Source organism: Narcine bancroftii, chromosome 14 (assembly GCF_036971445.1).
Source record: "Narcine bancroftii isolate sNarBan1 chromosome 14, sNarBan1.hap1, whole genome shotgun sequence".
Lineage (NCBI taxonomy): Eukaryota > Metazoa > Chordata > Chondrichthyes > Torpediniformes > Narcinidae > Narcine > Narcine bancroftii.
The window spans coordinates 14,021,037-14,048,009 of NC_091482.1; the positions used below are offsets into that span (position 1 = coordinate 14,021,037).

Sequence of the window (26,973 nt, forward strand, 5' to 3'; positions counted from 1 at the left end):
GACTGTGTGCAGATATGTAGTTTTGTGTAAGTGGTGACACAAGTGAACAAGGTGGTGAAAATGTTTGACATGCTTGTCTTCATCAGTGAAATTATTGAGTTCAGGTGCAGGGAATGTCATGTTACAACTGTACATGATGTTGGTACGAATGCTTTTGGAGTATTGCTTGCAAGTGTGTTCACCCAGCTATAGGAAAAACATCATTAACCTGGAAAGAGAACAGAAAACGGTTGGCACGGTTGGCGTAGCAGTTAGTGCAACGCCTTTACAGAGCCAGCGATCAGGACTGGGGTTCAAATCCTGCATTGTTTGTGAGGAGTTTGTTCCCCACGTGTCTGCATGGGTTTCCCCTGGGGCTCCAGTTTCCTCCCTCCATTCAAAACGTACTGGTGGTGGTAGGTCAATTGGGTGTAATTGGGTGGCACAGACTAATGGGCTGAAATGATCTGTTACTGTGTTGTATGTCTAAAAAAATTTTTTTAACATTCATGAGAATGTGACTAGGACTAACAGGCTTGAATAAGAGGCTGGATAGGCAGGGACTTTTCTCCCTGGAATGTAGAAGACAAAGGGGACACCTTATAGAAGTTATGAGGGGCATGTCTTTTTCCCAGGACAGGAAACTGTTAAACCAGAGGGCATGGATTGAAGGTGAGTGGGGAAAGATTTAAAAGGGACATGAGGGACACAACTTTTCACAGAGGCTAATGGACAAAGGGTCATTTGTAATGCTCAAAATGAATAAGAATGGGAAATATTTAGAGGGATATGGGGCGAATGCAGGCAAATGCTTAACGTGGGGAAGTTGGCCTGAAGAGCCTGTTTCCACACTGCAGAACTCTACGACTCCATTCTCTTTTTTTCATTTGTCTCTCTACTCAACTATTGGCTTTCAAACATTGTGGGGTTTACTCACATCTGACATCCAGAAGCACATTTCTTTTCATTGTAGAATTTCTCCTTAAATGGCAGCTGAATATAACATCATTGTCATCTGCTGCAACTGGATCGATGCACACTGTGCTAACATTGATCTGATTCATAGGCTCCAACTTAATTTCTCTTTCTTTCCGAAGCCAAACTAACTTTTCATCTTCGGTGTTGTTAACCACTGTGCATTTTAATGTGAGAGCGTCTGAAATATTCATGACGAGTCTGTGATTTGTTGTACAGTCATTAATGGCAACATCAATGCCTGGTTAAGGAATAACAGTGTTAGTCTGCTAAAAGATAACAACAAAAAGTTTAATCAGAAAAAGCAGAACCATAAGTGATATTGCAAAAGGACCCTTTGACCATTTCCAAAGGTTAATAGAGTTTCATTGAAATGTTTTCAAGTTGGAAATGCCACACAAATCTCTGCATCTGTAACTAATATTATTTTTTCTTGTAACAATTCAATACAAGTAAATATAATAGGCCAGCCTAATCTAAAAAGAATAAGTAGCCTTTAATAATTGCTCCGTAGCTAACTCTTTCACAATGTGAGAATATCAGAAGACATCTCAAACCAATTGCCCTTTATCTCCATTAACTTCAATCGTTAATATTGAAATTTATCAATCATTTTTCTTGTGCTAGGCACTGTGTAATAGAGAAATGTTATGATTCCACAAAAGAAATCCTGAATATCATATCCCAGGATGCCATCTGAAAATGATATCTGTAGTTGGTTTTGGAAATAAGAAGGAAACATTTTGAATTGTTTCTCCATTATTCAACCCAATAGAAGGGAGACAAAGTATAAGCAATGATTTTGAAAAACAATATCAAAGAAAATCTAGAGAATTATGCTCTAAAGTAAAACATGAAAGTCTCCAGACACCGTGGTTGAAGTAAAAACACAAGGCTGGAGAAACTCAGAAGGTCAAACAGTGTCCTTTATAGAGCAAAGAAAAAGATACATAACTGACATTTCAGGCTTGAGCCCTTCATCAAAGTAGAATGAATTATGCTCCAACTTGTACAAAATAGACCACAGTTAGAGAGGGAGCTGGGGACGTATATTCCATAGAACCATAGAACATAGCAGCACAGAAACAAGCTCATTTGACCCTTCTAGTTTGCCTTTTTCCACTGATGCACCCAGTCCACAGCCCTCCATAACACTCCCATCCATGTACTGTCCAAATTCTTCTTAAATGTTAAAATTGAGCCTGCATTCACCACTTCAGCTAGCAACTTGTTCCACACTGCCATCGCTCTCTGTGTGAAGTTTCTCATCATGTTTCCCTCTAACACCAGAGGATATATGTACAAAGTTAAGGGAGGGAAGTTTAGGGGTTCATTTGCTTGGGATGGTGGTGGAAGCTGAAACATTGGGGCCATTTAAGAGATTCCTAGACAGACACATGGATGAAAGAAAAATAGATGGTTATGGGGTAGGGAGAGTTCAGTACTTTTATTTTAGGAAGAGATATATGGGTCGGGACAACCACGAGGGCCGAAGGGCCTGTCCTGCACTGTATGTTCTAAACTTTTCCCATTTCACTCTTAACCCATGTCCTCTGGTTTGTATCTCACCTACCTTCAGTGGAAAAAGCCTTATCTACATTTACTCTGTCTGTCCCCCTCATAATTTTAAATAACTTTATCAAATCTCCCCTCATTCTTCTGTGCTCCAGGGAATAAAGTCCTAACCTGTTTACCTTTCCCTGTAACTCAGTTCCTGACGTCTGGGCAACCTCCTATTAAATCTTCTCTGCACTCTTTCTATCTTATTGATATCTTGCCTGTAGTTAGGTGTCTAAAACTGCACACAATACTCCAAATTAGGCCTCATCAATGTCTTATAAAATGTTACCATAACCTCCCAACTCCTATACTCAATACTTTGATTTTTGACGCCAATATGCCAAAACCGCTCTTTACAACCCTATGCCACTTCCAGGGAATTAAGTATCTTTATTCCCAGATCTCTCTATTCTACTTAACTCCTCAGTGCCCGACCATTCACTGTGTATGTCCTTTCTTATTTTGACCTTCCAAAATGCAACATCTCACACTTGTCTGCATTAAATTCCATCTACTATTTTTCAGCCCATTTTTCCAGCTGGTCCAGATCCCGCTGTAAGTTTTGAAAATATTCTTTGCTGTCCACAACACCTCCAATCTTAATGTCATCTGCAAACTTGTTGATCCAATTTACCACATTATCATCCAGATCATTGGTATAAATGACAAGTAGTCACAGGCCTCCAGACTGAGAAGCAATCAACCACCACTACTCTGTGGCTTCTCGCATCCAGCTATTGTCGACTCCAGTACATTACTTCACCACGAATAACCAGCATCTGAACCTTCCTGACTAACCTTCCATGTAGAATCTTGTTAAAGGCCTTACTAAAGTCTATATAGACAACATCCACAGCCTTTCCTTTGACAATGTTCCTGGTAACCTTGTCAAAAAAACTCTATAAGATTGTTAAACACGACCTACCATGCACAGAGCCATGTTGACTATACCTAAACGTCTTCTGATGATTGAAATAATTATATATCCAATTCTTAGAACACATTCCAATAATTTACCTACTACTGACATCAGGCTCATTGGCCTATAATTTCCAGGGTTACTGGAGCCTTTTTTAAACCATAGAACAATGTGACTACCCTCAAGTCCTCCGGCACCATACCTGTGGATAAGGACATTTGAAATATTTCTGCTCGAGCCCCTGCAATTTCCACACTAGCCTCCCTCAAGGTCCAAGGGAATATCTTGTCAGGCCCTGGGGATTTATCCACCCTAACTTGCTTTAAGGCAGCAAGCACTTCTTCCTCTTTAATCTTTGTAGTTTCCATGACTTCACTACTTATTTTCCTTACTTCCCACGGCTCTGTGCCAGTTTCATGAGTGAATACTTATGGAAAAAAAAACATTTAAGATATTCCCCCATCGCTTGGCTCCATACGAAGCTGACCACTCTGATCTTCCAGAGGACCAATTTTGTCCCTTACTATCCTTTTGCTTTTAATATACTGTACCTGTAGATACCCTTAGGATTTTCCTTCACATTGTCTGCTATTTGTTTAAGCTTCTCTCTTGATTTTTAGGAAAGAATAATCTATGATGCTTATTAAGTTGATATACTGTGACTACTGATATTCAAACATGGAATTATCATGGCCATATTGTCAAGCTCCATCTTTAGCAATATAGAAATAGAAGCAGGTTATATTAGCTCCACCATTCAGTTAGATTGCAATTAATCTGTGAGTAAACACTATTTAATTGCCTTGGCTCCATATCTCTCACCAAATAAAATCTGTTGATCTCAGTTGCAAACTTTTCAACCAGCTCAGCTACATCTTTCTGGGAAAGGTAAATTGAAGACTTCCGTTACATTTTGAGTGAAAATGTGCTTCCTGATTTTGATCCCAATTATTTGAGATCTTAATTTTCATTCATAGTTCAGTTCTCGGGTTTTCAGTTTGACAAATATAAAGTTCTGGAACTTGTATTCAACAAATACCACTTTGGAAACGTACAATAAATAGCACAAAATATGAACAATATTCAGTGGTTTATTTATTTGACTTTTCAGCTCATAAGCCACGTAGCAACACACAAACAGAACAATTATTTATTCAAACCTAATTAAAATGTATCATATTTTATCAGGGAATGAATTAAAAAATCCTAGATCATTGAAACTACAGCTAGCTGTTAGTTACAAGTTGGTTGATGGAGAGATAAGCTCCATGAATCAAACAGGAATTTGTATCATTGATTTTGCTGCTTCAATATCCTTCTAATATAACATCAGATTTTTCAAAGCACATAAAATTGAACAATGCTAATCATTGAAGTGATCTGAAGACTAGCTCATATAACTTAACATTACTATATAAATATAATTTATATTTTATAAATAACCTAACGTACAATTGTTGCTTCACCATATGCCACAAAGCAATATTTCTCAAACTGTAGTGAACAGATTTGTTTTAGTGCTCTGTGGCTGCAGGACAAAGACAAATATTACTGATAGGATAAACTAGTAATGTGTAAAGCACGTTGTAGATTTGACAATTAAAAGTAAAACAAAATACTCAAAAACATTTCCCACCAAAACCAAGCAAAAATCTGCTGATGGTCTGGGAAGGGGCTCATGTTCACCGGCCCCTCTCCTCATTGGTGGGTCTTGGATAGATTATAGATGGCTCGTGATAAGTACAGAGATACTTAAGGTAGTCTGCAGGAAAGAAAAAAAAAGGAAGGAGGCAGATTTTTGTTTGCTTCGTGGAGCTTTTCTCTCCACCATCTAACTCAGGTAGTTAACACTATAGGTAGCTGTAGTTTCAGTGACTGAGGCAGGCACAAAATCAGATTTTAAAAATACATAGGAAATGTTTCAAAGTTATTGAATGTATTATTTTGTGTTGAAAGCTATATTTTGTTGACTTTTAATTAAATACACCTGGTACACATTTAATACATGTTCAAAATAATAGCTGAAATGAAATGAGTACAACAAATTCAACTCCGCGTGATAATATTAAGCATGTGCTGAGTTTAACACTGTTTTATCTAAAATCTGTCACACCAAAAAAAATCCACTCAAATAATTGAACTTGTTCACACAACTCAGTATATTGTTCTATTATCTGTGCTATTCAATGAAGTTAACACGAAAACCCATACCTGTACATCCAGGAACAAAATGACATGCTGCAATATAACTTAGCCCAAGGAAGAGATTCCCAAAGATCCACTGAGCCATACCTCATGAAAAATTAAAGAATTTGTAGAATGCCAAGGGATCTTGATTATTAAAAATTCAAATGATAAACAAATTTGCAGTGAAAACTGCACATTTATTAAAATTACTTTTTATTCTGTAGTTTGATTCAACAGATTTGCTAACAATTGACTATCTCAATAAAACCGCACAGGGACTTATATACACAATGATACCGGAAATAGTCGTGACTAAATCAGAAATTTTTACCTCTGAATTTTATACATAATCCTTCACAAACATCATTCAATTTTTTTATAGCATCACTTAAGTTTGAATTGCGGAATATGTCTCACTATTTTTATTTTATAGTTGAAGTCAATAATGATTAACTACTGAACAAGGACATGTCATTCTAATAAAACAAAATGTTTAAATGTGCCTGCAGCAATGTAGTTACATTTATTTTGACAACATGAATTGTTACTTTGCTGAGTGAGTATTAATTTATTAAATACAAATAAAGAGAAGGTTTTAATCTGTTGCCATTGTTTGAAAGTCAGAGTTGCACAGAGTTTTACATCATGGAAACAGGCCCTTCAGTCCAACTAATCCGTGCAGACCAAATTGTCCACCTGAGGTAGTCCCATTAGCTTCATTTGGCCCATATCACTCCAAATCTTTACTATCCATGAACCTGTCTAAAAAGTCCTTCAGAGAACATACAACATTATAGCACAGAACAGCCCCTTTGGCCCACAATGTTGTGTCGACCAAAATATACCTACCAAAAAAAAACTAAACCCACCCTACCGCATAACCCACTACTTTTCTTTCATCTATGTGCCTAAGAGTTTCTTAAATACTCCTATTGTTCTAGACTCCACTACTATGCCTGACAATGCAATCCAGGTATCGATAACTTATCCCTGATGTCTCCCTTAAACTTTCCTCCAATCACTTTGTACAGATGCCCTCTGGTGTTAGCAATTCCCGCCCTGGGAAAAAGGTGCTTGCTTACTGTCAAATTTATCTATGCCTTTCATGATCTCGTAGACCTCTATTAAGATCGTAATTATATCCTGACAGGATGCATCACTGTGTGTTAAGGGAACTGCTCTGCCCAAGACCACAAGAAACTGCAGAGTTGTAAAAGCTGCTGAGACCATTACACCACCCTCCAACCACAGGAACAACCCCCCCCCCCCTCCCCCATCCACTCCATCTACACTTCTTTCCACCTTGGAAAGGCCAACAACATATTAAGAGACTGATGCCATCCACATTCTCATCTCCCTCTTCTCGTTGGAAAGAAGATTCATGATTGTGAGATCACACGCCACCAGATTCAAGGCAGATTTTTTTCTGCTGTTATCAGACTCCCAAGGAACATGACTTCAGTAAAATAATCTTGCCTTCCCTCTGTTCTAACTGATATTTCTCTGTCACTGTGTAAGGCTGCCCTCTGTAGTATTTTTTTATTACTGTACAAAGTATGCATGGACTAGTTGGACTCAACATTCAGATTTATTGTCAGAGTACATACTCAACATCACGGACAACCCTGAGATTCCTTTTCCTGCCGGCCAGGCAGAATTTCTATTCATCAGTCGTGATTGTGGAGAAGATGTTCTTAGCAATCCTCACTGTTTGTGGTCTGGGGGTAAGAAAATCCAAGTTCCAATGACACAGTGAGGAATTGAGGCCCAGTCTTGGAGTTTGCTGATTATTTTTTGAGGGGATGATGGTGTTAAATGCCAAACTGTAGTAGATAAAGTGCATCCTGATGTATGCATCTTTGCTGTCCAGTTGTTCCAGGGCTTTGTGTAGAGCCAGAGAGATGGCATCTGCTGTAGACTTGTTGGTGCAGTCGACAAAATGGAATGGATCAATGTCACCACTCAGATAAATGTTGAGATGCTTTAACACCAGCCTCTCAAAACACTTCATCACTGTAGATGTGAGTGCCACTGGTTGGTAATCATTTAGGTAGGCTTACAAAATTAACTTCTGCAGTAAACTTGACAATTATCTTGAATTTGATCTTGCCTCGAGAGCTTCCTATGGCAGCTCTTGATAGTTACCCACTATCCTCTGTGTCAAAATGTCCCCCAGCTCTTGTTTAATTCTTTTTGCTCTCAACTTGATGTCTAGTTTTAGAGTTCCATACCCAGGGGCAAAAGGCTGTCTCCATCCACCTTATCTATGATTTTATGTATCAATTTTTTTTAATTTTAATGTAATCAGTTAAATATTAAACTAAGTTCTGTGTGAAGATGCATCCCTAAAAAGTACTCTCATTGAAAAGTGAACATCAATCAGTCAAAAATTGTTCTTTTTAGTTGTCTCAGTATTTGGAGCTGCCTCTTGTCCACAAAATAACATGAAACTAGTGAATTCTTTGTTATTACTAGGAGGCATTTTGAGAATTAAGCAAATTCCTGAAAAAGTAGTTTAAAATAGTTTTCTGTAAATGCTAATTAAAGAGACCAAAAGTTGGGGAAGTGATTCAACAGTAAATCAGGGAATGAGAGATTAAAATCACTTGAATCAAGTGAATGTCTAAGGGTTGGAATAAATTTAATGTTGAGGAACAGGTTATTTACTCAATGAGGCCACTCCTTTGAAAAACAACGTTAGCAGCAAAGTCATTTCACTGATTGAAACTACATGACCTGCTGAGTTTCTCTAGCATATTTATGCATTACACTACAGAAATAATCTCTCCAGACTTTCCTGTTTAATCCTGTTTACTTCTGGAGAGAGAGGGAAAAAAAGGAAGGAAAATAGCTGCAACATATTTTATATATCCTTACAAATTAAAAAAAAAATAACATGCAAGAGTTGCCAAATGTTGTTTATCGTGAAATTTGGAGTATTTTACTAATTCTTCTAAATTTCTTCAGTTATCTCTATTTATTTGGAGTATTTGCATTCACTTCTGGTTACCTCATTACAGGAAGGATATAGATGCTTTAGAGATGGTGCAGAGGAGATTTAGCAGGATGTTGCCTTGATTGGAGAAGATCTTATGAAGCAAAGTTGACAGATCTTCAGCTTTTCTGTTTGGAGTGACAAAGGATGAGAGGTGACTTAATAGAGATATATAAGGTTATGAGGAGGTTAGATAGGGTGGACAGCCAGCAATTTTGTCCTGGAGTGACAATTTAGCTATACAGCATGGCAACAGACCATTTTGGCCCATGAGTCTATGCCTCCCAATTATACCCAAATGATCTACAACCCCTGGTGCATCTTGAATGGTGGGAGGAAACTGGAGCCAATGGCGAAAACCCACGGAGACATGGAAAGAACACACAAACTCCTCCTTACGGACAGTGCAGTTTCTTGTCCATGGTGACCCTCTGGCCTTATGACTTATCAACCCATGCTCCAATTATTGTCTAGGATTATGCTCGCTTTGAAAAGGAGAATTGAATGGTACCAATGAGCATCCCTGAAGAAACTGGTGACCCTGTGAAATCTGTCTCTGAGGCCAATGTCAGAACATCTTTCAAGGGGGTAACCCTCAATGGGTCCAAAGTGGGCTGGATGGAACACAAAAATCAATCTATTTGCAGATGATGTGATAGTGTATTTGACGGACCCTGGTGGGGGGATGGGGGTTCATTGGCTGGGCTAAGGTCCACACTGGAGGATTATGCGAAGGTCTTGGTGTATAAAGTAAATTTGGACAAAAGCGAGATCACGCCTTTGATGAAAGGGGATTATTGACACTATCAAGAAGGAAGCCAATTTAAGTGGCAGTTAGAAGCCATGAAATACCTGGGAATAAAAGTGGGCAAAGACTTACGCAATGTATAAAAGATAAATTATCTCCCCTTGCTCCCGAAGATTGAGGAGGATTTGGTTAGATGGAGAATTCTGCCCATAACATTAAAGGGCAGAGTGAACTGTATAAGAATGAAGGTGATGCCAAGGATACAATATCTTTTTCAAATGTTGCCCATCCCGTTGGCCCAGTGCTTCTTTAAGAGGCTCAGCAAGTGTGTCAGAAACTTTTTGTGGAATGGCAAGATGGCTCAGGTCTCCATGGAAAAGTTGACATGAGAATACAAATTAGGGGCCTAAAACTGCCAGCTTTGAAGGAATATTATTGGGCATCCCAGACAATGTTTATCGCCTCACTTTTTGAGGGAGGGGGGAAACCCTTCCTGGGCACAAATTGGATTACACGCAGTAGGGGAAAAGATAGCAGGAGAATTTATATACAAATGGGACACTAAATTAATATCCAAAAAGATAGACAACCCCTTACTAAAACATGTATGGTACCCATAAGATACTGGACACCTGGTGCTAGAAAGGGATCACGTGTATCAAGGTTTGTTCTGATCAGGGGAGGTTGATGTCATTCATACTGTTGAGGATCAAATTCTTCTGCTATCTGCAAATAAGATATTTCTTAAGAGATAAATTAGGACCAACAATGACTCTACCAGAGTATGGTACCATGGCGATTCTAATTCGACAGGATTTTATTTACAGCTCAAACTTGGGCATTTTTTTTTCTCACTGAACTTATTAAAGGAGAAGCAGCATGGACATAAATGGCAAATCATATTTGACAAACCTATATGACTTTTCTGATATTGCAAACAGAGAAGATTGATGAAGGGAAAGTTGTGGTTGAATTCTTTTACAAATTACAACTTTAAAAGTAATCAATAAAACTGAGATATGGAATGGGAAACAAATACAACTGTGGATGCTGGAATCTAAAACAAATAACAAATTTCTGGAAGAGCCCAGCCAATCTAGCAACATCTTGGAAAGAAAAAAAACCAATTAGACTCTTCATTACAACTGAGTAAAAGACAGCAAGTTAGTCTGAGGGACAAAGAAGATGGAGAGGGCAATGATGGGACAAAGTGAATGCCTGTAATTGGGTGAAGTGACTGACAGCCATTGAATGGATGGGTAAACTCTTTATGTCTGGGTAACGTGTTACTACTGTTTGGGTGATGTTGGAAAGTTGGGTGTGCTGAGTAGGCCAGACTGTACAGATCAAAAAGAAGATCGAAGTGGAATGGCATGTCAAAGTGCCCAGTTCTGATACAAACAGCAAGAAAGAACAAAGTTAACCGAAGTTGGAGAATTCAGTATTGAATCCTGAAGACAAAAATGTTATCTTGAGCTTCTGTTGGCCCTCATTATAACACTGCAGGAGGTCATAGACAGAGGGGTAGAATGACACCAGGGATGGGAAATAAAATAGCAGAAAACCAGAAGCTCAGGGTCACACCTACAGAGCTGTTCCACAAAGTGATCATCCAAACAGAGCAGCTGGAGGGTTTCACCAGGACAGTCAACATCCATGGAGAGAAGTGAACTCAGGTACGCTTTGAGTTGTGACCCTTTCTCGAGTTTCCCACAAAGGCCCTGACAAAAGTGATGACATTTTTGAGTTCTGCATGGGTGCAGGATTTGGCACCAGTGCAGTCATCAACATGCCAGAGAGAGTGAGTTGGGGAGTGGTCCCATAAAGGCTTTGAACCAGGGCAGTTCCACGTTAACGAGCAAGACGTACATAGTGTTGGCCCGTGCAAGTTCTCGTGCTTACACATTGAATGTGGAGAAAGTGAGAGGAATTGGAGAAAGTGAGTGGAGAAAGTGAGAAAGTCTGGAAAATGTAATGGGAAGGTCAGTATCTGCCAAGGCAAAGCAAATTGTTTACAGATAACAGCAACTCATGATCAATGGACGTTTTTCAGACAGGTGGGTGGAAAAAAGTGGCAGTTCTCCAGAAACATTGTAAAAATAAACACAAATGCCGTAGACATTGGAATATGAGTAAGGTTTCAACATTTACCGACAATGCAAGAGTGGCAAAATTAACAACCGCATTCCTTTTTCAAATAAAAAGAACAGATTCCTTTTTGTTAGCTGTCCAGTGGTTAACTAGCTGGGGTGCTTCATTACCCGATGAGCCAATCACCTTTTATGCTGGGTTTGATAAGGAGGACTCAACAATTCCTACGAGAATCCCTGAAGAAGCCATTGGAACGGAGGTACGAGAGCGACGAGCACCCAGCGGCACAAGTATAGATTTTTCCCCTCGGCCATCAGATTTCTGAATGAATGCATTCTCTTATTTTTGGACGGATTAACTTATTTTTAAATGCATATTGCACACAAAACAACGAATTTCGTGACATGTTCATGACAATAAATTCTGATTCTAATGGGGGGGAGTTCTGTTGGACCATCTTTGTCTGCCTTTGGCCTGCAGTTACTGGCCCTCCCCTCGGGGAGGTGCTGGCTCGCCGTTTCTTTTCTCTTCAAGCCTGTGCGCCCATTCGTCAGAGAGGGCGCCGGATGGGGAGCTGACAATGGAGTTAGCTGGTAGTGAGGAAATACAGTGGCAAACCGTCGAGCTAAGAAAGTGCGGGGGGGAAAATCTGTATCACAAAATATTTTGCATGGCAATGGAGCGGTTTCCAGTGGACATTCATCGGTTTTGCGATCCTCAGTTGTCCCATGGGCGAAGAAAAGAGCTGATTCAGCTGCTGAGGAGCATCGATGAATTGACTTGCCAAAAGCTGCAAATAATCTTTTCTTTCTCTGTTCCAAATCAAGAAGCGTTATCGTTTATTGCAGATTTAAAACAACCTGTGGTTTCTGCTGGCGCTGTAAGTAAGATTTTAAACGGCAAGTGTCCAGAGCTGTTCAAAGCCAAAACAAAAAGTTGCTGTTGGAACAACTGCTGTTGCCTTAATAACATGGAGCCTGGATTTAACTCGCTCAGCACGTTTACAATGTCCGTGTTTTCCATTTACCTGCGAATGCCACATATTCAAGGGGAATTTATCAACTCGTTCAAGGTGTCTGACACAATAAGGATGTCACACATCCTGTTTAAGAGTCTCAATTCTATTATCCTAGATTATAAATACTAAAGTGTTTGAGGATTTTACATTTCAAAGGTGAGCACAGACCACCCTCCTGTTTCAACTCCATCACCAGCATCCCCCTGGCCCATGATGTCTACATTTTCTGGTCATTACAAACTGAAGTTTTGAGGCTGCTACCCGAGTACCTAGGCCCAGTGCCATTCTGCCTGCTGATTTTCCAGCTCACTGACTTTCTCTCCCTCACCCCAGTACACTGACACTTGACTGGGGACCCCTGGGTTTGCTGAGGAGAGAGAGGGCCAGCAATAGAGGGCGTATAAGGGACAAATGCGAGGGATAACAGTAGCCTCGGGTGAGTGACTGCAAGAGAAAGGAAAAATTGATGCACTGTGGTGATACTTCCACCAGGGGTGATCTCTCTACCTGCAGGAAGACCACCTCAGGGGCTGACTGGCCGGCTGTCAATCAGCCAACTTACATAGACCATCTAAGGGGCTGACTCCACCTGGCCAGCTGTCAATCAGCCGACTTACATGGACCATCTAAGGGGCTGACTCCACCTGGCCAGCTGTCAATCAGCCGACTTACATGGACCATCTAAGGGGCTGACTCCACCTGGCCGGCTGTCAATCAGCTGACTTACATAGACCATCTAAGGGGCTGACTCCACCTGGCCGGCTGTCAATCAGCCGATCTGAATATAAACCTGAGCCAGTCACAAGGGGAGCCACCAAGGCTTGAACTGGTGTTTAGAGTTTTACTGGAGTAAATTATGGTGCGCTGAGGGAGCAGCAAGCAAGCACAAACTCAAAAGACTGTACAACAGGCTTTATTCCAGTAAAAGTCTGAACTCCAGTTCATGCCTTGGTGGCTCCCTGTGTGACTGATCTTGATTGGTTTAAAGTCCAGAAAAATGTTGATCGATCTAGATGTAGGTTGAAGTCTCTCTTGATCTTGCCCTGTCAACTATTGGCCCTGCCACACCCCAATAATTTCTTGCTTTTTGCCTTTACTAAATATTACAGCTATTTGGCAACTCATAAATGACTCCTGGCAATGTTTTCTGCCCTGTGACATTTTCTTAGCTTGACCCAAGTTAATTCCAGTTGCTGAAAATTCATCGCTGAACAAGTTTTTTGTATTAGTCCCACAGTACCTTCTTTTCTAAATGTTAAATATTTTGTTCCCCGCTTTAGTCACCCTATTGCCAAATTTCTCTGATGGCAAGGAGATCACACCTATTTATTTTGATTTGTGCCATTAAATAATTTATCTTGCTATGAGATAAATGTAGCTTTTGTCATTTTAGTTATCTAGACTTTAAATCTCCTTAGCTGCCTGACTTTGTTCTTGCTATTTATTTCACTCACTAATTTTTTGCATTCCCCTTCTTGTTTTGTTTCTCTTTCTGAATTCCTTTGACGTTCCAATCTCTGCAGCCAAGTTAGTTTGACCCTGCCCCAACAGCAGCAGCAAACTTTCAGCTGAGATATTGCTTTTGGCCCTGCTGAGAAGCAACACATCTGACTTGCATAGGTCCCACCTGCCCCTAAAATGGTTCCAATGCCTGAAGAATCTGAAGCCGTCCCGTCTCGGCCATCTCTCCAATCATGAATTCATCTTCTTTATCCTACTTCAGATATAAATTGTTTATGTGGACTAAGCCGCTTGTTTTCCTCTCCTCACCCCTGCTCCATTGCTCAATATTCCAGCTCTCATTTGTAAATTCTGCGGTGGTTAAAACAAGTTAGTGTCGTATATAAAAATTAATATTGATTTTCCATATTTTTGTCTGGTCCACACCATTTAGAAGTTCATTCATCTGTTCAGGTGATGTGGTAAATCTGCCCTGATTTTATGTGATGTCTCTTCTGTGTCTGAACAATCAGCATAAAGAAATTGTTCCTGTCTTCCACATAGATATAGGAGTCAGGAGTAGGCGATCTGACCTGTTGAGCCTTCTGTACCCATCATCTGGCCACTCTGACTCAGCTCCACTCACCCATCCATTCTCCATAACCCTTAATTCCCCCACTGTTAAAAAATGCATCTTAAATACATTTAATGAGGCAGCCTCCTCTGCTTCACTGGGGAGAGAATTCCACAGATTCTCTACTCTCTGGGAAAATAGTTCCTCCTTTTTTCAGTCATAAATTTACTCCCCCGAGCCTTGATGCCATGACCTCTAGTTCTAGTTTCATCTGCCAGTGTAGACAACCTCTGTGCTTTTATATTATCTACTCCTTTCATAATTTTTTATATCTCCCCTCATCCTTCTAAATTCCAGTTGATTATGTCTTGCTATTGACTCCTTACAGGAAATATTTTCCTCTATTTAATCCAACAAAAAAGTTATGAAAATCCTTAATGCATTTATTCATCATACATTAGACATTTTGAGAAGACAACTCATTAAATTAGGAAGAATGACACGGTCTACAACAAAGAGGAGCCCAGGAAAGCACAGTAGTTGGCCTATCTGCGGATCAGTGGACAAATAGGGATAAAATGTTGATGCATATTTCAAAGCACAACATAGAACATTACAGCCCCAATATGTTGTGCCAACCTATGCAAACCTATTCCACAACAATCTAATTTTTCCAAAATTCACGCCCATTGCCCTCAATTTTTCCTACATCCACGTGCCTATCTAAAGGTCTTTTGAAGGTCCCTATTGTACCAGCCTCCACCACCATCCCCGGCAACGTACCAGGCTTTTACACTCTGTGTGGGGGGGGAAAAACTGCCTCTGAGATCTCCCTTAAATTTTCCTCCACTTACCTTAAACACATAATCCTCTCGTATTTGCTATCGTTGCTCCTGGAAAACAGGGGAACGTTGAAAGAGACCTGAAGTACATCATGATACCTAAAGAACCGAAAAACTTATTTGAATATTAGGTTTTATTTTAACATCAAGTTACTTCAAAGCACCAAAGATCAATTTGAAGCCGAGTCAAAAGAGTGCGGATATGCTCCGCAGCAAAAAAATAAACTTCGGAAGGAACTTAGTGGGTCAAGAACCATCTGACGAGGCAAAGAGAGCCTATGTTAGGATATTCTGAAGTTGCACAGATTACTTCTGGATTACTAAACACACCTCAGATCATCAAAATCATCAAATACATCCAACCTTGGGACCAAAGAAACTGCATTTTAGGCGATTTTAAAAATCAATACGGTGGAAGAACGACATTAACTAACTGAAGGGCTCGACCTTTTAACTAGCCATGTTTCATTCTGTTTTGTATAGGGAACAGGATATTGGGAATATTTGCTTCAGTGCCATGGAGTAGATGTAATATCCTTTGACAGAAATGAAGTTTATCCATCAGAAATGCGATATTCAGAGATTTTGGTACGTGATACACTTTCTCAGAGTGATTAGAGTCGTGAGCAATTTGTTATTTCTTTCTGACAAATGACACGTTCCATTCAGCTAACTATGAATTTCTTTGTTTCACACTGATTCATTTAAACCTTCGGAGGTTTGTCCAGTGCCACAGTGTGTTCAGCTTTTATTTTTCTATTTTCGTTACACAGATGCCTGACCTGGAGAGTTTTTTTTTTGGCATGTTCTGTTTTCAGTCTTTAGATTTTTGCTTCAAGCTGATTTGATCAGAACAATGTGAAGATTTCGAGATTCCATTTGAAACTGTTCTTTTTCTCTGTGCAATCAACAAATGATTTTCTTTCTGATTTCCTCATTTTTGTCTATCACTGTTTACCTTTTTTGCTTAACCTGATGGTTTACGATTGGTGAATCAGTGCTTGAATATCCTTTGTTATGATATTGGTCAAGTCTCATTACTCCACAACTTAAGTTCCATTCTGGGATGGGATGTGGTATGGAAGAGGAAAACTGGGAAGGGGGTAACTCAGGTAGTCACAGACAGAATATGAAGGATTGAAGGCAGGTCTGTGGGGCTGTGAGACAGCAGCTCTACTGGTTGCAATGCTGTGCAAAATTGAACCATGTCATGCAAATCAAAATGTAGCAGAGTGCACCTGGTGTCTTTAACGATGTTGTCCAAGGATGAATAATTTTTCTTCCATTACAGAGGAGGGCATTTTGCCAATTGGGTGCGTGCGTGCTCACAAGAAAATAATTCCATTAGTTGCATTCCTTCTCTATTTGCCTGTGCTTTCTTGTTTTTGTTTTAATCATTAACTTCCACAATGGGAGATAATGAGGATAGCTGATTAATTTACCTGTGCATATTTTTAGAACACAGGAAGTGAGTGGAGTACCCGAAGGAAGCATTCAGTGACATCAACTGTTGCACCATCATTGCATTCTAAGTGAAATGATGTTGGGTTCTATTACATCTGACTAAAAGAACAAGCACAACTTTATTTGACAGTTGTATCCAAAAGGCATCACCCAAGTGAAATATTTCCTGAGGGCTGAAAAGGACTGTCAGCTTAGCTATTTCTCTTCGATCTCTGGCATATGATTTGAATACACAACCTTCTCATTTTGAGGCAAAACTGTTATGAACTTGTAAGGATGTATAATTTTATCAGTTATGTTGGAAATATCGAAAAGTTGGAGGAATAAAGCACTTAACGTTGACAGGAGCGAAATACCATCAGCTGAAGGAACTCAGTAGGTCAAGTAGCTTTAGTGCGAGAAAAGAAATGATCGACATTTGGAGTCAGAACCTTTCATCGGGACGTAAATGTCGCCCATTCTCTTTCTCTCAAAGATGCTGTTCAATTTCCTTCAGCAGATTTATTTTTGGTGGGCAAACTATTGGAGAGATTCTTAGGGACAGGATTTAGAAAAGTATAATCTTCTCAGGGATAGCATGGCTTTGAGAGGGATATGTCATGCCTCATGAACCTAATTGAGTTTTTAAAATGTGGTGTATATGGATTTTAGTAATGAATTTGACAAGATCCTCCATGGTCAACTCATTATTCAGAAAGTCAGGAGGCCTGGAATCTTGAATGTGCTTGACTGCAGAAAGCAGAGGGTGGTAGTAGATAGATCATATTCTGCCTGGAGGTCAGTGTACAGTGGAGTTACGTAGGGATCTGTTGTAGGACCCCTGCTCTTTATGAATTTTATACATTACCTAGATGAAGAAGTAGGGGGATGGGTTGGTAAGTTTGAAGGTGACATGAAGGTTGAAAGAGTTGTGGATAATCTTGTCATTTATTACAACAGGATACAGATAGGATTCAGAATTGGGTGGAAAAAGAAGCAGATGAGTTCAAATTGGATAAATGTAGTGATGCATTTTGAAGGCATGTTAGTGGCAGGATTCTTAACAGGATGGAAGAACCGGGACCTTGGGGTCCAAATCCATAGATCTCTCAAAGTTGCCACGCAGTTAAAGAGGCTTCTGCTGGCTTTCATGAGTCAAAGGATTGAGTTCAAGTGTCGTGAGGTAATGTTTCAGCTCTATAAAACTGGTGAGATCACATTTGAAATATTGTGTTCATTTCTGGATGCCTCATTACAGGAAGGACGTGAAAGCTATGGAGAAGGTTTAGAGGAGATTTACCAAATGTTGCCTGGATTAGAGAGTGTATCTTATGAGGCCAGGGCTTTTCTCTTTGGAGCAATAAAGAATGAGAAGTGACTTAATAAAGGTTTACAAGATTATGAGAGGCCTAGGGTGGACTATCAGTACCTTTTCCCCAGGGCAAGAGTAGCAAACCTGGAGGACATCTATCAAGGTGAGGGGAGGAAAGTTTAGGGGAAACGTCAGGGATAGGCTTTTACACAGAGAGTTGCCAGGGATGGTGGTGGAGGCTGGTACAATAGGGACATTTAAACAGACACATGAATGCTAGAAAAATAGGTTCTGTATTTGAGGTAGGAAAGATTAAGTTTGTTGAGTAGGTTGAGATAGGTTGGCATAACATCTTGGGCTGCAGGGCCTGTATTGCGTTTCATGTTCTATGTTCAATGTTCTTGTTCTATTCAGGCATCTGCTGTCTCCCGTTGCCTCCAATTTAACATAGACATTTGCTTTTGCGACTTCAGACCAGTGGACCTGAAATCCTGGAGCAGTTTCCTGACAGAATTCTTGTTTTGGCATGGCCGGACCCAGATGGTAAGGAAAAGAGGTTTTACTCTCCGTTTCATGAGATTTTCTTCATTTCTTCATACCAGCATGATGCAAAAATGACCTATGATTATCTGCAATTCTCAGAAGGATTTTCATGGGACTTGCCTGATTTCTTCTAAGAATTCACAGCAATTAACTAATTAAAGCTTAATGAAAGAATGAGTTAGTGAAAGGTTCTATTTGTTACTGTTTATTTGAGTTTAACTGCACATTATGTTTTTGAGTAGGAAGTGTTACGATTCATTTCAGATTCAGTTTTTGGTTGTATTTTAGCAAATTAATAACTAAAGACCTCACATCTGAAATTTGATCTTCGGTTTGTGTAATTAGAGCAAATCGACCAAATTAAACTGACAGTTCCATTGGGAGTGGCTCAGTTCATCTTGGCCAAGAACAAAGAGCTGTGATGAGCTGGAAGCAGTTGATTGCCCATTGCGTCAGCTCAGAGGCGGAACACGGTCAACCAAGTGAGAGGGATCAGGTGTACTTCATAACTGACCACCAACTTTAATCCAGAGGGGGCTGAATGAGAAACAGCAACACTGTGAAGCAAAAAAAATGTATTTAAATTTAACTTACTTGATTTAATATATTGGTGTTTTGTGGTATATTTAGTTAATGTATTTTTTTCATTTTTAAATTATATATTTTTAATTATTAAAAAAAAGAGGTAACTGGCCCTTTCTGGCCCATGAGCCCATGGTGCTCAAATTCACTAATTAATCTACAAATCCCATATGTTTTTGGAGGGTGAGAGGAAACCGGAGCACCCGGAGGAAACCCACCCAGACATGGTGAGAACGTACAAATTCCTCGACTTGAAAACAAAGTTGCTTGTGCAGTAATAGTGTTACGCAAACTGCTATGCTTACCAAGCTGTTTGAATAGTTTTTAAATATTTTTGACTTAACCACATAGGGTCAGATCATTTGGGCCTTTGTATTTGGAGAAAGGAAGTATGGTTGGGGCCAGGGAGTGGTGAGTCAGTGTGGTAGGGTGGGTTCAACATAGATAGCCTGATAGTTCAAGTGGCTAACAGCCACTTATAAATGCTGGAATATTTGTCTTAATTTTGAGAGACATTTATTAACTCTTTCTTCTGTAGAATCGTCAACCTTTTCTCTCGATTGCTTGAAGCATTTCAGAGGAGATACCATCCTTCATATAGGCGAGTTGCTGGGTGAGACGCTATCCGCTAATCAATGGGGACAATCATCATCTCGTGATTTCCAGCTGACACTTGCAGAAGATTTCTGCTGTTTGAGCAGAATTAAACTTCCAAACTGGCCAGGTCACTTAGATTCCTTAACCATGTGGAAAAGAAAGAGCACTCAACCAGTTGTGTGTGATGGAGCACATTTTCATTACGTGAACACGAAGAGCAGAGTGTATTTATAATTAGTTAGAAGCTAAATACTGCCTTTTATATTTAAAAATACAGTCTTGCATGTATTTTATGCAGCTGGAAAGGAAAATATAAATTGTTTGCAGACTATCAGTGTGTTCGAACATTGAAGTGTTTGTTCCATCAGTGCTTAACGTGTTTTGTGTCTTGTGGTGAACTGACATTTTCTCAAAACTAGCATGTCTGCTGTATGTGATAAGCCTCCCACACCAAACACTTGAAAATTTAGGACAAATAAATGCTCATATGCAATTTGAGACATTTTTTTATTTGAATACTGTATTTTAATTACCCAAGTTATAATGAGATGTTAAATCAATCTCAGATTTTCTCTTGTAGAGTATACTATCAAGTGTATGAAAGAGATACAGCCCCTCTGATATACTCTGTTGAGGTATTGAAATAAGGTTTACTCTTGAATGCGGCGGAGTGACTGGATCTGGCAAGTTTGGGCATGAGATCCCCATTCTCTCCAGTGCTTGTATTCTCCAGCATGGCGATCACATTCCATGATATACTGGAAGCCTCGGTATCCTGGGTATTGATAGCAGACCCATCTAGTTCCATAAAACAATACATTTGACTGAACTGTACTTTGAAACCATAATAGTTTCACAAAACATGATAAGTAAAAGATGATATAAACTAGAGCATATGCTTCTGTATTAGGCAAATAGCTAATCACAGTTGATTTTATTTGCTCATTCAGCATTTATCACCAATGAACCACTCCCAAAGCAAAATAGAGATATTATTATGAATAGGGCTAAATGCCTTGATTACTTTTGAACCAGCTGGAATTGATCAAATAGGATATTTATTTTAGGCCTCAGGTTTTAGAAGTAGAAACAGCAAATTTTATATGATCTAAAGCAGGGTTTCCCAACCAGGGGGGGGGGGGTGCGAGATAGCATTCCAGTTTTTTTTTAAAATCCATACTCCTTCAATTTGGATAATATGTCGGATGATGAAGAGCTGAAGGAAGATCTTTTGAACTGCGCACAAATCGTGTTCTCAAAATGCAGTTTGAAAGCAAAACTTTGGAGTAATATTGGTGTTCGGCAATGGACATGTTTCCAAGACTTTGTGAAAAAGAATTTGTTGTAATATTTTTTCTTTTCCATATGTTTCATTTTTGTTTATTCTCAAATAAATTATTACTTTAAGGGGTGAGAGAACATATTAAAATTTTTTAGGGGTGCGGGGCATAAAAAAGGTTGGGAACCACTGGTCTAAAGGGACAAAACTTTACTGGACCCAGCTATGTTTTCATCACAGCGCAGCAGCCAAACCTTGTTATTTATTTCAAATGTGAAAGCATAACTTACGCGCCAGCTTGAATCTTCATGGATCCAACTTCATTGTTGCACCAGCCCATGGCTTGCAAAGAGGGATAATCATCACACATCTCCCATTGCTTCCCAATGAAGTTTTCCTTCTCAAAAATGATTATTTTGGACTCTTTATGATGCTAAAAAAAACATGTACATTGAGTAGGTTTGTAAACAGAAAGTCTGCAGACGGTGATTGAGTTTCTCTAGCATTGTGTTTTTACTTCACTTTCAGGATACCTCTATCATTTATTCTTTTGAAATGTTATCACTCCTTTAACTTTATAAAATATCAAATTAGCTTCTCCAAACACACCACTTTGCAATAGATGTTTATCTTGTTTCTTCCTTCTCCTTTGAATTATTTTTTTTTACAAGACCAATGACTATGTCTGAATGAAGCAACACATGTGTGGTCAAGTTACTAAGATGGAGCATAATTGCCGTGGATGTATATTTGAGGAAAATAATAATGTAACATCAGTGATGTTATTCCGGTATTATTTTGTGATCTCTCCTTGTCTTTTTTTCAATAGTTTTTAAAAATCTAATGAAGAGTTATAAATGAATCATACAAGTTACTCTTTCATATGTAAACTAATTTTTCAATATACGTTTATATGGGGAATATGTTATTTTAGCATCAAATCCAACAGAAGTTGAATGAATAGTGAACCAACTTACAGCAGAGCAAATGGGGCGGAAGGACATAAGTCTCTCGGTGTGGTAGGCATTGCTGCCACTCCAGGCATCCCAGCGGGGAAACTCCCCTTTCTCCAGGATAAACTGTTGCCCAAAGAAGCTAGAATGTTCATAACCAGCCCATCTACAAGAAGAATATTAGTTTCAATCAAATTTGCAAAGATATATTTATTATAAAGCTATTTCAAAATTGAGAAACTTGTGTTACCTTTACTATTATCCTTTAGCCATAATTTTTGGATATTTCCTGAACAGTCAATACAGTAAATGTAAACAATAATCCAGTCAATATTAGCTCTGGAGAAATGGTTTCCACAAATTGGTTCTTAGTGGGAATCTGCTTATTCATTCTTTCAACGCTATCTAAAAGGGAGGTAGATTTCAAATTCAGGTTTCAGATTTATTGTCAGAGTGTATACATGACTTCACATAGAACCCTGAGGATTTTTTTCTTTGTGGGTGAGACAGAATTACCACTTTATTGGCAGTGCAAAAAAATGGCACAATGCACACATGTAAACAAATAAAGAAATGTAAACAAACTGCAATGCAGAGAGAAAAAGATCAATAAAGTGCAAAGGAAAGAGACTTTAAATATATTTTTTACATTAGACATACAGCACTGTAACAGGCCAATTCAGCCCAAAGAGTCCATGCCGGCCATTTTACACCTAACTAACCTCTACCCCGGTATGTTTTTGAAGGGTGGGAGGAAACCAAAGCCCCCAGAGAAAACCCATGGAGACATGGGGAGAACATACAAACCCCTTGCAGATAACGTGGGATTGAAACCCAGGTTTGTTCCCAATTGCTGGCACTGTAAAGACGTTGTGCTATCTGCAATGCCAACTGTGCTGCCCTGATTGACCATAAATCCCTGAGTGAGTTTGTTGTTGAGTCTGATGGTGAAGGTTACATTCTTTAAACTATGTGGAACCAATTGAGATGATGAACAAGATCTGAAATACAGGCTTTATGTTAAGATAATGAATTTTAATAACCTAAAGATATGATCTTAAGTGGGCTGAGCCTATTAGTATGTCAGACAGAGATTCCTGCATCCAACTGAAACTAACCTACTGAGTCCCACAATCTCAACCATCCAGCTCCATCTAATAGTGTTGTATGGTCAATATTCAACCATTATTCGACAGAAGGAAATGTGGGTGTGTTATCTCAGTATTGAAACTGTTATTTTTCTCTGGCCTGGTGGGCAGCTCACTTCTTTGCCAGCAGCTCCTGGATTTCCTGGTTGTTTTCGTTAAACCAGTCCTTGTTTTTCCTGGAAGAGAAGCCCAGTACCTCTTCAGTGGATTGCCGTTTTCAGCTGATCCCAGAGGGTTTCAGGAGACATGTCCATGAGGCAGTTTGCATCCTCTAGCCTTGCTTGGAGGTTTGCCTGGAAGTTTCCTCTCACTACATCTGACTGCAAGTTTCCAATATTGAACCTCTTTCTGGGGGCACCACTGTTCTTGAACTTTGGCTTGAAGTGAAGGTTGAGCTTGCAGCGAACAAGCCGGTGGTCAGTGTGACATTCCGCGCTGGGCATGACCCTGGTGTGGAGCACATCTCGTTTGTCTCTTCCTCGCACCAGAACGTAGTCCAGGAGGTGCCAGTGTTTGGATTGGGGATGCATCCAGGTAGTCTTCAGGCAGTCTCTCTGCTGGAAAAGGGTGTTAGTAATGACAAGCCGCTGTTCTGCTCAGAGTTCCAACAGGAGGCGCCCGTTGTCATTGCTCTTGCCGACACCATGCTTGCCAAGGATTCCTGGCCAGGTTTCTGAGTCTTTGCCGACGCGAGCGTTGAAGTCGCCAAGGATGACAACCTTGTTGGCTGTAGGGGTGCGTTGGATGAGGTTGCGCAGATCATTGTAGAACTTGTCCTTTTCTGCTGGTTCCGCCTGAAAGGTTGGAGCATAGACACTGATGAGAGTGATGAGACTATACAAAGGAGTCTGGAAAAACAACCACCTGAAGAAACACACAAAGATCACCGTGTACAGAGCCGTTGTCATACCCACGCTCCTGTTCGGCTCTGAATTATGGGTCCTCTACCGGCATCACCTTTGGCTCCTCGAACGCTTCCATCACCGCTGTCTCCGCTCCATCCTCAACTTTCATTGAAATGACTTCATCACCAACATCGAAGTACTCGAGCTGGCAGAGTCTGCAAGCATCGAATCCATGCTGCTGAAGACCCAACTGTGCTGGGTGGGTCACGTCTCCAGAATGGAGGACCATCGCCTTCCCAAGATCGTGTTCTGTGGCGAGCTCTCCTCTGGCCACCAAGAGAGAGGTGCACCAAAGAAGAGGTACAAGGACTGCTTAAAGAAATCTCTTGGTGCCTGCCACATTGACCACCGCCAGTGGGCTGATATCACCTCCAACCGTGCATCTTGGCGCCTCACAGTTCGGCGGGCAGCAACCTCCTTTGAAGAAGACCACAGAGCCCATCCCACTGACAAAAGACAAAGGAGGAAAAACCCAACACCCAACCCCAACCAACCAATTTTCCCTTGCAACCGCTGCAACTGTGCCTGCCTGTCCCGCATCGGACTTGTCAGTCACCAACAAGCCTGCTGCAGACGTGGACATACCCCTCCATAAATCTTCGTCCGCGAAGCCAAGCCAAAGAAACTATGTTATCAAATGCTCAGAAAACAAATAATTTTGCCTTTTGAGTGCAGTTTTTAAAAAAATCATTTGAAACCTGATCAGTATTTCCCATTTTTGTTAGTTTTATGCTTTTGCAAGTGGATAAGAATGGCAAAAGATTAATCACGTATAAAATGCAGGTTTCTAAATGAGATGAGATGAATATGCATGAAACAAATGGATGCATTTCATTTCCTTCGGCTCCAAATACAAATGTGTAATACTGCTTCCACTGCTTTATAGGTATTTTAAATTTGAACGTCTCCTTGAAAGTTTGGGAGGAATAATTTAGTGCAATTTGAACATGACAAAATTTTAACAATTTTGGCATGTTTTTGCATCAAATGTCCAAATGTGCCCAAGGAAGAAACTCCAGGCCAGATTGTCCTAAGATTTTTTAAAAAAACAAGTGTGTGGGTGTGTGTGTTAGGTTAATAGGCCAAATTTATCCTTTCAGCGATTTTATGATAAGGAAGCCTTTTTCAACCAAGAAAACACTCACATGATATGGACACTGATATGAACATGAATTGTGCCATAAATAATATAAAAATTATTTAATTCAAAAAGATGTTGTGAGATACAGGGGAACACATTTTTTGTGGTGGGGGAGGGTAGAATTTCCATCATCCAAATGCAAACTAAACTGTGTGTGCTGGACCTGTCCTGCTCCCCAACCATTACAAGTTCATCAAATCTCCACAGATGCAGTTTTCAGTCCTCTCCCCATTTTATGGTGTCACTGCATGTGGAAAGTGTTTTGCATTAAAATAAAAGTCGCATTGTAATTGAATAATGGTATTCTAACAGACATATTGTAAATGGAAATTAAGCTTCCTTTGTTGTAAATGTTTAAAGTTGGGTCAGAAAGAAACTCACAGCAATATTGCTTTCAATTACTATATGTAATTATGAATAGAAGTTACATTTCTCTGAGCTGATTTAATTGACCTGCAAATAATAATGACACAACAAAAATCCATGATTGCATTTTGATGATGAGGTTTGGTTTTGAGTGTGTTTGACAGGGATGCGGATTTTTTTGTAAAAGAAATATGTAAAGGCTGTTGACTCACGCTCCACAGTCGACTTTGATAGATCGGATATTGTCAAAACCACACTCTATGATGTTCTTGCAGGATGCGGTAAATTCCATCCTTTTGCCTTGGAAGTTTTCTTGATCATAAACAGTTATCTACAATTGAAACGATATTTGTCAAGTAAAAGAAGGAAAATAAAGAATAAAAAAACCAAAGTTTCAATGCTGATTCAATATCTATAAAAATAAGTGTTTACCTTGAAAAGTCCTGCCGGGTTTGTCTGCGCCATGTTTGTAGTTTGGAGTGTCAATGCTAAATCAAAAAGTAAATCACAAAATAATTTCAAATTTGAGATTTTGTGAAATTTATAAAATTCTGATGCATGAAAATCTTTATTTATAAATGATATAAACCTCCCATCAAATGAGGTAAATTGGATAAATCTGGTTAAAATGAGATAAAAATAAAATTGAGGACCACACAACTTACCAAAGCTGGGCTGCGAATGGAGGATTTTGAAGATGACTGTTTTGAATTTCACCTCTACTATTTATAGTCAAACTTTCAAAGGAAAGTTAGAAATGTGCGAGTCTGATTTGTGGTCCAATGAGCAGCAGACACTGTACGTCAACATCTCATTGTCTGTGGTTGATCCCATGGATTTCAGTTTCAACTCTGCAATGTATGAGCTGAAAGATTAAAATCTGCGTGCACATTGCATGCATGAATAACTGTTTGACAAAATTTAAACAAAATTGTGTTCAACCAAGTTTATTGAATCTATATTCAATATGATTTATTTGAAAATTACAAAACCTTTAAATTGTACCACAGCTCTTGAGCAAACTATTAAACTTTATGAAATCTATCTCCAATCTTTTATTTAGAATATCTCAGATTATTGTTATTGGTCAAACAGTAGAGAGCAATGTCAGAAAACATTATTGCATTTCAAGTGTCATTCAACAGCCTTAATACATTGAAAATTAGGTGTCTGGATATTCAACGAATAGCTAAGGCTGTACAGTACATATAGATTTTAGGTACTTAAGATGGTCGCATCCACTGTTTTATTATGAGAGCATTGGAGAGCTATCAACATGACCTCTCATTACATTTATGAAGCACACAGGTAGTTTGAGATAATCCACAATAATTATACAGGTCAATGCATTTTATCAAAAGGTCTGCTTCCTGAAA

At 39.5% G+C, this 26,973-nt stretch overlaps 2 protein-coding genes across 16 annotated transcripts in view; one reads left to right on the forward strand and one right to left on the reverse strand.

Moving 5' to 3' along the window:
* Positions 1 to 26,973, reverse strand: part of LOC138749555 (beta-crystallin A1-like) — a 137,927-nt gene that overhangs the window by 13,367 nt on the left and 97,587 nt on the right. For 9 of the 12 annotated variants that reach the window (XM_069911078.1, XM_069911079.1, XM_069911083.1 and 6 more), the window contains 6 exons: positions 26,263 to 26,448; positions 26,030 to 26,085; positions 25,810 to 25,928; positions 22,062 to 22,203; positions 21,375 to 21,517; positions 20,300 to 20,603 (listed from right to left, as the gene is read on the reverse strand). In XM_069911078.1, the coding sequence (XP_069767179.1) occupies positions 20,456 to 20,603; positions 21,375 to 21,517; positions 22,062 to 22,203; positions 25,810 to 25,928; positions 26,030 to 26,062 (585 nt within the window). In that variant the 5' untranslated portion in view covers positions 26,063 to 26,085; positions 26,263 to 26,448 and the 3' untranslated portion in view covers positions 20,300 to 20,455. Of the gene's footprint in view, positions 1 to 916; positions 1,196 to 15,340; positions 15,428 to 20,299; positions 20,604 to 21,374; positions 21,518 to 22,061; positions 22,204 to 25,809; positions 25,929 to 26,029; positions 26,086 to 26,262; positions 26,449 to 26,973 lie in introns of those variants that run through there. The other 3 variants (XM_069911074.1, XM_069911073.1, XM_069911085.1) reach the window with 2 other exon arrangements.
* crybb1l3 (crystallin, beta B1, like 3) overlaps positions 7,306 to 26,973 on the forward strand; it is a 36,277-nt gene continuing 16,609 nt past the window's right edge. The window contains exons 1-4 of one of the 4 annotated variants that reach the window (XM_069911071.1): positions 7,306 to 7,344; positions 15,812 to 15,916; positions 18,557 to 18,626; positions 19,747 to 19,821. In XM_069911071.1, the coding sequence (XP_069767172.1) occupies positions 7,309 to 7,344; positions 15,812 to 15,916; positions 18,557 to 18,626; positions 19,747 to 19,821 (286 nt within the window). In that variant the 5' untranslated portion in view covers positions 7,306 to 7,308. Of the gene's footprint in view, positions 7,345 to 11,984; positions 12,335 to 15,811; positions 15,917 to 18,497; positions 18,627 to 18,971; positions 19,202 to 19,746; positions 19,822 to 26,973 lie in introns of those variants that run through there. The other 3 variants (XM_069911069.1, XM_069911072.1, XM_069911070.1) reach the window with 3 other exon arrangements.